This window comes from Ceratotherium simum, chromosome 33 (assembly GCF_057802395.1).
Source record: "Ceratotherium simum simum isolate JZ-2026a chromosome 33, ASM5780239v1, whole genome shotgun sequence".
Lineage (NCBI taxonomy): Eukaryota > Metazoa > Chordata > Mammalia > Perissodactyla > Rhinocerotidae > Ceratotherium > Ceratotherium simum.
Genome location: NC_141932.1, coordinates 6623440 through 6637209, shown reverse-complemented (window position 1 = coordinate 6637209; position 13770 = coordinate 6623440). Strand labels below are relative to the sequence as shown.

Genomic DNA, 13770 nt, shown 5'->3' with positions numbered 1-13770 from the left:
AAGGAATAAAACTGTCTTTATTCCCAATCCACATAATCATATATGGAGGAAATCCTAAGGAATCTACAAAGAGCTCCTACAACTGATAGGTGAAGGAGGAAGGTCTCAAGATCAATATTAAGTACATTAATACAAATATTAAATACAAGATAAATATTAAAAAATCATTTGAATTTTATTCCATTCCATACATTAACAAGGAACAATTGGAAAGCAAAATTAAAATACGATACTATTTACTATAGCTCCAAAAACCATAACGTGGAAATAAATATAAGTATAGATGTGTGAGATCTGAAGACTAAAAACTATAGTACTTAGCTAAGAGAAATTAAAGAGGAACTAAAAAAAAAAAAGAGGTAATGTCCCCTTTTCATTGATTGAAAGACTCAATATTGTTAAAGTATCAGCTCTCTCTAAACTGACATGTATTCAGAGCCACCCGAATGAAAATCTCAACTAGCTTTTTTAGGCAATTGACGGGCTGATACTAAAATGTATGTGGAAATACAAAAGAGCAGTAATAGCACAACAATTTTGAAGAGGAATAAAATTGGACATCTTCTTCCACCAAGATTTTGTATGGAAGGAACAAATGTAATGGGCAGTGTGATATTTGCATAAGGACAGGAGGTAGAAAAAATAAACAGAAAGGAGATCGCTGTGGTAGACCCACACACTGATGATCAGCTGACATAACAAAGGACAGAAGTGCTCCCTTGAAGAAAAGATCATCTTCTCCACAAATGGTGCTGGGACAACCGGACATCTGTTTGGAGAAAAATGAATCTTGACCTTTACCCCACACCGGACACAATAATTGACATGAAATAAATCATAGATCTAATTGCAAAAGTCAAAACCATAAGGCATCTAAAAGAAAACCTTAAAGAAAATCTTTACAACTTTAGAGAAAGATTTCTCAGAAAGATACAAAAACACAAACAGAAGCAACAAGATTTCTTTCTTTCTTCATTTTTTTCCCCCAAAGCCCCAGTAGATAGTTGTATGTCATAGTTGCACATCCTTCTAGTTGCTGTATGTGGGACGCGGCCTCAGCATGGCCGGAGAAGCGATGCGTTGGTGCGCGCCCGGGACCCAAACCCAGGCCGCCAGCAGCGGAGCGCGCGCACTTAACCGCTAAGCCATGGCGCCGGCCCTGGGAGCAACGAGATTAATTGGAGTTTATAAGAGTAAAAACTTTTGCCCTTCAAAAGACAGTGTTTGGTAATGGAAGAAACAAGCCAGACTAAGAGAAAATATGTATTGTGTGTGTGTGTGTGTGTGTGTGTGTATGTGTGTATCTGACAGAGGATTTGTATGCAGACTAAGTACGGACTTTTACAAATAATAATAAAACCCTCCTACATGAGCAAAACACTTTGAACAGACATTTCACAAAAGAAGATATTTAAATGACCGATAAGCACATGAAAAAATGCTCAACATCAATAATCATTAGAGAAATGAAAGTAAAACTAAAATGAGATATCAATAAAGTGGATGAATTTTAAAAAAGATTATACTGCACGAAGAGAGCAGAAACAGAAGAGTACACACCTTATGATTCCATTTTTTATGAAATTCTAGATCTGGCAAGACGAACACCTCGTGAAGAAAGCTGCTCGCTGTTTGCTTCAGTGTGGGGAGTGTAGATTGACTAAAAAGGTCACCATGGAATTGTAGTAGTGATGCCACTGTTTTGTATATTGATTGTGGTGGTATAGTTACATGAATTTCTACGTTTACCAAAGCTGATCAAACTACACACTTAAAGGGGGTGCATTTTATGCCTCAATATTCACACACATACATACTAATTAGGTGCAATCAGTGTCCGTTCCACCAGGGCTGAAATCAACTTGCAACCACATATCTGATTTGCTTCCATGAGGAATGATACAACATTAAGGACTCTGTGTTGGGGGCTGGCCCTGCGGCTTAGTGGTTAAGTGCGAGCACTCTGCTACTGGCCGCCTGGGTTCGGATCCCGGGCACACACTGACGCACCGCTTGTCGGGCCATGCTGAGGCCGCGTCCCATGTACAGCAACTATCAGGATGTGCAGCTATGACATACAACTATCTATTGGGGCTTTGAGGAGAAAAAGGGGGGAAAAAAAGGAGGAGGATTGGCAATAGATGTTAGCTCAGGGCCGGTCTTCCTCAGCAAAAAGAGGAGGATTGGCATGGATGTTAGCTCAGGGCTGATCTTCCTCACACACACGCACACAAAAGTACTCTGTGTTGGTCTCCACTGCTGAAACGATGGACATCCATCAGTGTCTGTAGTTGGATCAGTTTCGGTGACAGGTGAAGCCTCATGAGTAGCCTCCATCTCTGCCGCCATGGGTGTCCATCATAGGCCCACTGTGTAAACACTGGGAGGATGAAGAGCAGAGGCTGGCTAGTATCTGCTGAACGAGCCATCCTGTCCCCTTGGTTGTTAAGGACCTTGTCTGTGGGCTCTCTGGGGCATTAATATCTGATTCAATGATCCAGTGCTTGGTGCCCACTCCTGTACATCTGTCCATACACATGGCTGCTTCCTGGATATCCTTGTCTCCTCCATTTTGCTCCTTTCAGTCCCCTGACCGTATAGACAAGGTGTTTGCTACTATCCTGGAGGCCGTATATGCCTTTACATCTAGCCAGTTCTCTTTCCACAAAAAGTGCAATATCCATTTCATTACCCAAATGTCTGCCCACTGAAGGCATTTTCTCTTATCAGAGTCCCCCAAGTGGGGCTGTAGAGCAACACTACTCCAAAACACCCCATCACCCAGGCATGGCCCAGGCCTCAGATCTGTAGATGACAGCTGAGGAGAGGCACCATTGTGACGGGTACGGATGTGGGCGTCATGTGCATCTAACCCACATCTTTGTGTGACTCACCCTTGTCCTCTGGACCTGTCCCTGGCCCCAGGTGTACCACTCTCTTCCAACAATGGATTGCAGCCTTATGACTTGGTGAGAAGGACAATAGCCGGCTTATCACAGATAGTTACAGTTGTGTAGACACTTGATGTCTCCTTGTCAGTCATTCAGTTTCTTTTGGGAACCAGCAGCACGTCAGGAGCAGCTGTTTCTTTTTTTGTGAATAAGGAAGATTGGCCTTGAGCTGACATCTGGGCCAATCTTCCTCTTTTTGCTGAGGAAGATTAGCCCTGAGCTAACACCTGTGCCCATCTTTCTCTATTTCGTATATGGGACACCGCCACAGCATGGCTTGATGTGTGGTGCGTAGGTCTGTGCCCGGGATCCGAGCCTCTGAACCCTGAGCCGCCAAAGCGGAGCCCACGAACTTAACTGCTACGCCACTCGGCTGGCCCCAGGAGCATCTTTTTAAATGGTGTCTACTCTCTATTTCAGGTGATGTGATGGCAGGTACCCAAGGGGGATAAACTTCAAATCTACCATTGAGGCTGGGCAGGGAATTCACACAGCATCTCAGTACACACGGGCACTTACAGGACCAGGGGACCTGGCGGATCACATGGCCATGGCTGCAGGGTCCTGGTACTGCAGAGCCCAATCTTCCTCTGTGATCCGCTCAAACCCCCAGCTTTCTCAGTCATCTGATATGGAGGAATCTGTTTTCTCAAGTATGGAATATGCTGCTTCCACCATCCAAAGCCTCATACCCAGAACCATGTCTGTTTCTTAGTGTGAGGGGTTGCAAGGTGCAATATAGGGTATGTCTTGGCAGAACTCAGAGAGCAGCACCACTATAAAGTTCACTGCTTTGGCAGACCCTGAATCTTTGAATTTCTTTCTATCTTTTTCTTTTTTTTAAATCTCCCACCATCTGGAGTACATACCAGGGCAATGAGAGTACTCACCACCGTCTGTCTACTCACCAGGTCAAATTAACAAGATGTCACCAACATTGTGGACAAATGTGATGTCCTGCCCGATGTCAAGATGCTAAGGGTCCCTTTGGACGATGCTGTGAAAGAGGGAGAGTTGGTTTATCCCTGGACACTGTGAACATGTACTGCAGTCCATCCCAGGGGAAGAAGTGCTGCTTCTGTTACCAGATCCACAGCTGCACAAAAGTGACCAGAGGCTGCATAATTCTGTCCTAGGAAATGCATCCATCCCGCAGAGCAGCTGCCAGGAGTCAGTACTTGGTGAGGTCTGTGTCCCTCCACCATCCACCACCCAGGATCCATCCAGTTTTTCAGGGGCCAGGCTGGTGTATTAAGCAGGGATACGGTGGCCCCACTGCTGCCTCCTTTAAGTCTTTGAGGGTGGCACTAACCCCTGCTAGTCCACCTGAGTGCAGGGTTGTTTGTGATGACTCTGCCAGGCACTATGGAAGTTATACTGTTGAGTACACAGATTCTGTTTCCTTTCTGTAAAGAGTATGTAACTATGTTTTGGAAGTCGATTCAAGGACTTGGTTCATCTTTTGCTTTCAAGGCTTTAACAACAGTCTGTCTTTAGGCGTGTCCTGCAGCTCCTTTGGCTAACTAGGCCTGGCTCCTCTGGGGTGCTTGATTGGTTCCTAGTGCTGCACGGGATTCAAACATCTCCCACCACTGTGTGAGCTCTGGGAATTAAAACTTTTTTTTTTAAATTAATTAATTAATTTTTTTTTCCCCAAAGCCCCAGTAGATAGTTGTATGTCATGGTTGCACATCCTTCTAGTTGAAGTATGTGGGACGCGGCCTCAGCATGGCCAGAGAAGCGGTTCCTCGGTGCTCACTCAGGATCTGAACCCGGGCTGCCAGCAGCGGAGCGCGTGCACCTAACCACTAAGCCACGGGGCCGGCCCTGGGAATTAAAACTTTAATTTATCTTTGTTTCCTAAAATGTTAGTCGATTAACAAAAGATGTCAACATCATTGCATAAATGCCTGTATGTTTTTGCTGCCTCAAAATTTGAAAATAATGTGAAGTGGAGGAAAAATAACTGGGCAGTTCTGACTCTCCGTCCTCTACACTGTCCCAGACTCCACGTTTTCTTCCCATTCTTCTGTCTTCCTTCCTCGTGTGCCAAGGATCATCCCTTTGTCAGTTCCTTTCGGGGTCAAGAACTTCCTTTTCCATTCATTTAGGGGAGGCCTGCTTGTGACAATCCTCTTAGCTTCCTTCACCTGAGAATGTTTTTATTTCCCCTTCCTTCCTGAAGGATAATTTCACCTTCTGTAGAAATTGGGATCGACAGTTCTTTTCTTTCTGCACCTGAAATGTCTTTCCTCTTGCTTCCTGCTTCCACGGTTTCTGACGGGAAGCCGGTTGTCATCTGAGTGGTTTCCCTCTATGGTGAGGTGGCATTTCTGTCTCACTGCGTTCAAGGAGCTTGTCTTTTGTTTTCCCTTAGTTGGGTCATGATGCGTCTTGGCATAGATTTCTGTGGGCTTCTCCTGTTTGGGGTTCGCTGAGTTTCATGAATGTATAGGTTTATGACTTTTGCCAAGTTTGGGGAAATTCGAGCCATGATTTCTTGAATAGTTTTTCTGTCTCATCCTCTTTCTCCTCTGCTTCTAGGACTCGATCACATGGATGTGAGATCTTTTGTTAGAATCCCACAGGTCCTGAGGCTCTGTTCATGTTCTTTTCCAGTTCATTTGCTCCCTGTTGTTCAGACTGAGTAATTTCTATTGTTGTGTCTTCATGGTCATTATTTCCTCTGTCCTCTCCATTCTGCTGTTGAGCCCATCCATGGAGCCTTTATTTTGATTATTGTGTATTTCAGATCTAGAATTTCCATTACCTTCTTCTTTGTACCTTCTATTTCTTTGCTGAGACTTTTTTTAAAAGATTTATTCTAAGCATGTGTGTAATTGCCCATTAAAGCATTTTTATTGTGGCTGCTTCACAATCCTTGTCAGATAATTCCAACCTCTGTGTCACCTCAGTGTTAGCCTCTGTTGACAATGGTCTTTTCTCACTCAAGATGAGATTTTCCTGGTTGCTGTCATGAACTGGACATTATGGATTTCATGGTGTGGGAGTCTAGATCTTATTTAAATGTTCTGTTACAAAAGGCCTTTTCTGACACATGGCTGGGGTACTGACTCATTACTGCCAGGTGGAGAGTGCAGTCCAGGTCCCCACGTAGGGCCTTTGACATGCACTGTGTCACTCCCGGGGTCCTAACAGTCTTAGTCTGTCTGCTGCCTTCTCTGTCCTGTTTGGAGTATTCTCATGTTTGTTATATACACAAGGTCCAGGAGTTTTCTGTGCCTTGTGGGGGTTAGGGAGACAAACCTCTACTTCCTCTTGGTCCAAACTGGAAGTCTGAAGTGCAGCTGATTTATATGTATTGATGATGTATCTAGTGACACAGGATCCATTCTTTTCAAATTAGAATAATAGATCTTTATATTAATTGGGGTTTTCCATGCACAGTTTTGTAATCTGTGAGTAATACAGTTTTATTCCATCCCTTCACTCTAATCATGTTTTTTTGCTTTATTTGTTGGTTCTTCCAGTGCCCTGCTGAGTAGAAGAGGTCATAGTGAACATTCTTGTCTCATTCTCAGTCACAGGCAGAAAGAGTTCAAGTTTTTACCTGTAAAAATTATTTCTATTGTAGATTTTTAAAGATTTTTTGATAAATGACAGGGAATTCTCTTTTATTTCTGAGGAGGTTTCTTTAATTATAAATTGATGATGTATGTTATCAGAATCTTTGAATCTGTTGATTTGATTATTTTTCTGTTTCTTCTTTTATGTTTGAAATGTATTGATCGATTGTTGAATATGAAACCAGCCATGTGTTCCATGTGAGAAGAACACACCAGCATGGTCGTAATATATCATCCATTTCGTATATCGCTGACTCTTGTTTGGGAATATTCTGTGTTGGAATCTACAGCTGAGTTCCTGTGAGAGAGCTTCCTGTGATGTTCCCATTTTGTAGTTTCCTTGTCAGGTTTTGGTATCAATTTTTTTGTGTCCTGATAAAATGTGTTAGGAGGAATAGTCCCTCCTTCTCTATTTTTGGGAGAAGGTTATGTAAGTTTGGTATATGTGTACGTATGTGTATGTGTGTTTGTGTGTGTGTCCACGTGTGTGTATGTGTGTATTCCATAAGTGCATAAGTGTTCAGAAGCATTCACCAGTGAAGCTTTCCAGACTCAGAGTTCACTTTGTGGGAAGATTTTTAGTTATAGGTTCAACATATTTAATATATATGACAATTCAGATATCCTATTTATATTTTATTTCCATCATTTTGGTAAATTGTATTTTTGAGTATTTTGTCCATTTCATCTAAATTTTCTAATGTATTGGCATAAAATTGATCATAATCATCTGTTATCTATTTAAAGCCTGTAGGATCTGTGATACTGTCCTGATAATGGTAATGTGTGCCTTCTCTCATTTTCCTTGTGTTGTGGCTGGGATTGATAAGTGTGATTAATATTTTCAAGAATGAATTTTTTTGGCTTTATTGACTTCTCTATTTTTTATTTCTCATCATTAGTAGCTACTCTTGTCATTATTATTTCCCTCTTTTTACCTTTATTTGGAATAATTTGCTATTCTTTTTCTAAATTCTTGGTATAATAGCTTAGGTCATTGATGTTTTTAGGCTTTTCTTTTCTAAGATACTCATTCATTCATGTTTCTTAGTTTTCCTATTTGGCAGGATTGATGTATAATATTTACATTATCATTCAATTTAAAACATGCTTTCATTTCAGTTTTGGTTTTCTCATTTTACTCATGGATTATTGAAAAGTCTATTGCTTTACTTCCATAATGTGAGGATATCTGTTATATTTGACGGCAGAATCAGGTGACTCCCAAAGTGTCCCAGAAGTTCCTGGTGGTCCATGTTAGGAGTCCAGGCTGCCTGGGGGTCATTAGGAGGTGTCCACTGGGGGCAGCTCCTGTGCCTTCTGGGGTTCCTGCAGTCTCCCTCCCTGGAGGTTGGGGTGTAGGTCCTTCCTGGGCTAGTGGATGGCCAGAGCAGCATACACGCTGGATGTCGCTGGGGGCTCCTCTAACTGGGAGGAAGGGGGTGTTGTCTCTCGCCTGAAGGTCATGCTGTTCAGCTGTGCGTAGGTCACTTCCTGGGGGTCTTCAGATGCAGCAGCCTGGAGCAGGGGCAGAGTGGCAGATAGACATGTGGTTGGGGTGGGGGACAGCCTGGGGTCCAGGAGACGATGGGACCCACCTGTCTGTCCATCTGTCTGTCCTCTTCTACTTGTGTGTCCTTCACGTCCAGTGATTCCTCTGACAGGGGGGAAGGAGAGGTGGCCACTCCCCGCCTGAGTCTTGATCTTGAGTGGTTCACCTGGGCATATGTCACTCTCTGGGGGTCTTCATCCCGGGGGCCCTGCTGGAGGGAGTCAGAGGGACAGAAACAGTGTCTCCCTGACCCCACTGCTGACCTCCTCCAGTCAACTGTCCACACTGTTACAGAGTGAGGTCACTTCCTGATGGAATCTTCAGGGACGTCCTGAGCCTTGGACATCTGGATGCTTTCTGCAGTTCTGATTCTTATCCTAACATGCCATCTTTCGCTCATTTGGCTTCAGCCATGTGGCCCATCTTCCTGAAAAAGCATGTTACTGCCTGAGGATCTTTCCACCTGCTGTTTCCTCTGCCCCACTATGCACTCTATCCCCTTTTCTTTACATTGTTTTCCTTAACAGCACTTTGCACTCTAGGAGCCCATGTATTTGTTTGTTACCTCTCACCCAGGAGGGGTGCTCAAGGAGTATGGAGACAGTTTTCTCACTGCTGCACCTGCAGCATCTGAATGGAACCGGGTAAACAGTGAGCTTCCTGTGCACATTGTTGGGTGAATGAATGAAGGGGGCCTAGGGGACTTGTGGGTGATTCACTCATTCCTGCATCCTCTTGAGACCTGGGGGTGCACCCCAACAACCATAAGGTCAGACAGAGGACGAGGACCCAGGAAAGGAGACTGCATAGGAAGGGCCATGAGGTCACAGAAACCAGGAGGAGTGAAGTCACAGCAGGACGACCCAGGGTGCCCAAGACGAGAAGTCAGTGTGGGACGCTGCTGAGAGCTGGGTGATGTGAGGACAGGAAGTGCCCATTGGATTACGTTTGGCAAGAGGTAGGTCCCTGGTGTCCTGGACAGGAGCAGGGATGTCACCTGATGGTCCAGCTCCACGCCCTCCTCAGGCCGTGTATCCTTCACGGCAGCATCTGCTGGGGCAGAACAGGAGGATTCCCTGAGATCTCTCAGGGCTGCAGCCCCCTCTGCTCCCAGATGGGCCACTGAGACCCAGGGGTGAGGAGATGTGCCTGAGGTCACTCATGTGGGATTTCAATCCTTCTCACCCAGAATCCCCAGACCTTCCCAGCCTATGCCCCCATGGCCTCCTGAAATCTCTGTGCCCACCCCCCAGGGTGGCCCCTCCCCTCCTCTCACAGAGGGTCTCTTCCTGGGCGTCAGCAGCTGGGCTGGAGCTGGGGGAGGAGACAGGAGTGTTAGGGGCAGAGAGGGGGCTGAGGGTGGGGTGGGGGTCTGGGGTCTTCAGGGCAGGAATTGCCTGGTCTGCAGGCCTCTGTCCTTGGGCTCTGGGTCTGCAGCCCCTGCAGGGAGCTGGAGATCAGCCTGTCTCTGGGCTGGGTCATGATGGACAGAGTCTCAGCCCTGGGAGGTCATGACCATCGCCCTCCATATGTGATTCGAAAGAAAATAAGGAAACTTGAACACATACTAGTGAGTATGTTTCAATATTTCAAAGATTCAAAAGATAAAAAACACCTTAAATGTGGACATGTGTGCTGTATTAAGTGTTTTCTTTAGGATTTTCTGATTTGAGATTCTGGAAAAGTCTCTTTCTAGGCTGACCTTCCCATCTATTTGGTTTTCCTCTGGCCGGCGACCTAGCCCACCTCCCCCTGTGACCTGGGTCACCCTGTTCCCTACCTACCTGATGTCCTGTGTTTGCCTCGACGCTGGTGTTGGATGAGGAAGAGGAGGAGGAGGAGGGAGAGCAGCAGGACAAAGGCCACCGAGACCCCGATTAGAGCCTTTAGGTACCATTTGAGACGTTCAGCATGGGTGACATCATGAATGAACCAATGATGCCATTTAATTTAGTGCCCACTGAGTGCCAGGCGTGTGCTGGGGTCTGTGCATTCATCTCCTCTTACTCACAACAATCATGTGACAGGGGACTGCCACCCCCACCCAACAATTTCACAGATGAGGAAACTGAGGCACAGAGAGATAAGACATGTGCCCCAGGTCACCCATCATGAGGTGGCAGAGCTGGGACTGGAACCCAGGACTGTGATTCCCTTGTGGGTTTTTAAAATTATTTTTTATGCTCTCCCTTCCAGGGAGAACACCAGTGCAGAGACCTGTGCACCAAACCCGATCCCTCCCCCTGCTCCCCCTCTCCCAGCCCAGGGCCGTCTCCCACTTTGCAGAGAGCTGGCCCCCCACGTGGGGCCTTTGTGGACATGGAGTGTGTGTGCATCTTTGACAGGCAGGAGGGAGGGCTGTGTGCTTCCTGAGCTCTAACAGGGCCAGCCCCCAGGCTGAGGGCTTTCACCCTGAGGAGGGAGGCGGGAGGCTTGTTGTGCAGAGAGGAACCTGGGACTCGGAGAGGAGCATGATGTGTCCAAGATCCACAGGTGAGAAGTAGCAGAGCTGGGGTTTGAACCCAGGGGATGTTCTTTCCCCAACTCTACGGCTGCTCCTGGGAGGGCTGAGTGCCCCTGAGCTTATGGAGGAGAGCTCAGACTGTGTCCCCACGCAGTGTCCAAGCAGCCTTCTCGGACTGTGCAATCGGAGAAATTGGTCCCCGTGAGAAGGAGAAACTTTTCTCAGGTCACCATCTCAGGAAGTGGCTGAGCTCCCCCCACCCACCACCTCCCCACAGAGACCCTCACTTAGCCACTGTGGGGCCTGACTCTGTGGGGGGTGATCGGCCGATTCTCAGAGCCTCCTGGGGATCAGGCTGGGAGGTGAGGGGGTGGTTGTCATTCTTCCCACTTCAGCCCGGCTGCCCCTCCCCCAGGCTGAGCCCCAACATCTCCCTCTGCCATGACCACCCAATCCATCGTGTGCCCAGCCTCAAAGCCCCTGAAGCCCTGTGTTCCCTGGCGTCTCTGCCTGACTGCCAGGCCCCTGGGAGACAAGCCATGCCAGAGTAGGAGATCCTGGTCCCCCTGGTGATCCAGTGTCTGCTACTCACTGCTCTCATGTCTCTGGGTGAGGGGATTCTGGGACTGGACACTGGATGAGGATCAGGATGGGGTGCCTCTGGCCTTTCCTCCTTTTGGTCAGCCCTGGGTCCTCTCCAGCCTCCTCCACTCACCACAGAGGTAATGGACCTCAGGGATGAGGATGAGGATGAGGCAGGGATGGGAGTTGCTCTGGCTTTTTCCATCCCTCTGAGAGGTGAGTTTCCCCTCTGGCTGACTTGCCTTCTTTGGCCCCCTCACTCTCATCCCAGTCCAGAGCTCCCCTGGGGACAGACCCTGAACTGACTGTGAGGACACAAAGGGGAGGACTGGGGCTCTTCACCTGAGACACGGAGCTCTAGGGGGTCACTGGGGAGTGACAACAGGTAGGGTGAGGTGCTGTGTGAGCTGTAGCACCTGTAGGTCCCCTCGTGGTCTGAGGTCACAGGACTGATGGTGAAGTTGGCCTGAAAGGGTGCAGCCATGTCCTGCAGATGAAGGTGCTGGGGAGGAGCAAGTGCCCCCTCCTTGGACAGATGGAAGGTATCCAACCAGATCTCAGAGCGACACTGCAGGGTCACCTTCTCTCCCCAGGACACTGAGGGCCCCGGCTGGGCTGAGAGGGAGGGTTTCTCATACATTCCTGGGGGAGAGGAAGGTTGTGATGTGTAGAGAGCTGCACCTTCCCTACATCCCTTGACCCCGAGCTGAGGGACCACTGTCCTCTCTCCAGGGACTCTGTCTATGACCCCCTCTCACCTCCTCTCAGTCTCTCTGGGTGGGTCTCTTTTATCTCCTTGCCCCTCACTCCCCCTTCCTCCCTAGACCACTGCCCCATCTCAGCCTCTGCTCCAGGACTCTCTCCCAGGACCCCATCACCACCAGGGGTGACCCTGGGTCCAGCACCCTGAATAGACAGTCAGGACATGGGCCTCCTCACCTGCGATCAGGATGTCCAGGGCGGCACTGGAGGCCGACCATGCATAGGAGAGGTTGTGTCCACTGTAGCATCTGTACTGGCCCCCATGGTTGTGGTTCACATGGCCCAGGGGGAAGTCGGGGCTGTGCTGCCCATGAAGACGCTGGGGGTGTGTGAGCCCCTCGACTTTGGTCAGACAGAATCTGTCAAAGCCGGCCTCTGAGCAACACTGGAGGGTCAGGTTTCCAGAGAGCACCAGGGAGCCTGGCTGGGCTGAGAGGGAGGGCTCCCTGTACACGCCTGGAGAGAAGGGACAGTGGCATTGAAGGGGACGCACACCCCACATTGCACACTGGGGCCTGCAGTGAGAGTTCTCACTGGTCCCTCCCCAAACCTCCTGCTCTGTGGTTCAGGCCCCAGGAACCCATGTCACCAAGTCCCCATCGCCTACAGGGCTCCACTGGGCACACAGCTCAGGTCAGTCATTTTGGGGTCCCAGGAAAGAAATAGGTCAGGGGGCCCTCAGCTGTGACCTCGAGATGCAGAGGGTCACTGGGGAGTGACCACACATAGGGGTAGGAGCTGGGAGAACCATAGCATCTGGAGGTCCCCCCATGAGAGGTATTCACGGGGCCCACAGGGAAGACAGCCTGCCCCCTCCCCGGATAGGTCCTTGATTCCACGTGTTGGGGCGGGTCAGCTCCTCCCTCCTTCAGCAGATGGAAAGTGTCCAATGTGATCTCTGAGCTACAGGAGAGGGACATGTTCCCTCCTGATGCCGCCACAGGGACTGGGTGGGCTGAGAGGGAGGGTGCCCAGTACTCTCCTGAAGGAGAAGGAGGGACCTGTGTTAAAAGGGGGACCATGAGCCCGCATAGCTTAGGTGTGTACTGTGAGGGCTGAGGTCCCCTGAGTCCCCACTCCATTCCCTTCTGCCCGTGAGGAGGAGCCCACAGTGGGAGGGGACCCAGATCCTCCCCCTCACCTGTCACCACCAGGGACAGGGGGTCACTGTGCTCTGACCAGCCGTTCCAGCTTGTGTGATATGCACACTGATACAGCCCTGCAGTGTGTGAGCTCAAAGATTCGATGGAGACACTGGTCTTGTTGCTGGAGTCCTGTGGGGCCTCTGTATCCCAGGCTTGAGGGACCCTATCTCTATACAGATAGTAGATGTCAGCCTGCAGAGACCCCTGACACCAGATGGTCACAGGGCTCCCCATGGTGACCATGGGTCCTGGGTCAGCCTAGATGGAGGGTTTGAGGGGAGCTCCTGGAAAGGAATCAGACCTGAAGTGTCAGGGGAGCCCTTCTCCCCTCACCTTCCCAGCTGTCACTCAAGGCCCCTCCCAGACTGGTTGCCATCAACCCAGACCCTCTGTCCTCCCAGCTGCTCAATGGCATTCCTTTGTCTGAAGAAGGACGTGTGGAGGAGGACTCACCTGCCTGTCCTCAGTTCCACGGACCCCAACAAAGCCCTGGAAGAGAGTTCCCTGTGAGAATGTGTCCCCTAATCCACACACAGAAGGTCCAGGCCTGGTTGGCCCCTGAGCACTGGGGTCAGATCTGGGGCTGAGTACACTCTTCTTCCCCCAGAAATTCTGCCCCCACCAAGCCTCTTGAGTCCTGGGGTCTTGGAGATCAGGACCTGGGAGGGGAGGAGACACTATCCCTCCTTTTTTCCCCAAAACTCACCAAGGGCAGAGGATGGCAGTG

The 13770-nt window shown here is 48.8% G+C and overlaps 1 protein-coding gene across 1 annotated transcript; it reads right to left on the bottom strand.

The window, feature by feature from the left end:
- Positions 1-8699: 8699 nt before the first annotated feature.
- On the bottom strand, positions 8700-12482 carry LOC147912738 (leukocyte immunoglobulin-like receptor subfamily A member 2). Its single transcript, XM_087422330.1, has 5 exons — positions 12449-12482; positions 12076-12354; positions 11479-11778; positions 9037-9140; positions 8700-8720 (listed from the first exon to the last, which is right to left on the bottom strand). Exons 1-5 carry the CDS (start codon positions 12480-12482, stop codon positions 8700-8702), a joined length of 738 nt encoding a protein of 245 aa, XP_087278456.1.
- Positions 12483-13770: the final 1288 nt, after the last annotated feature.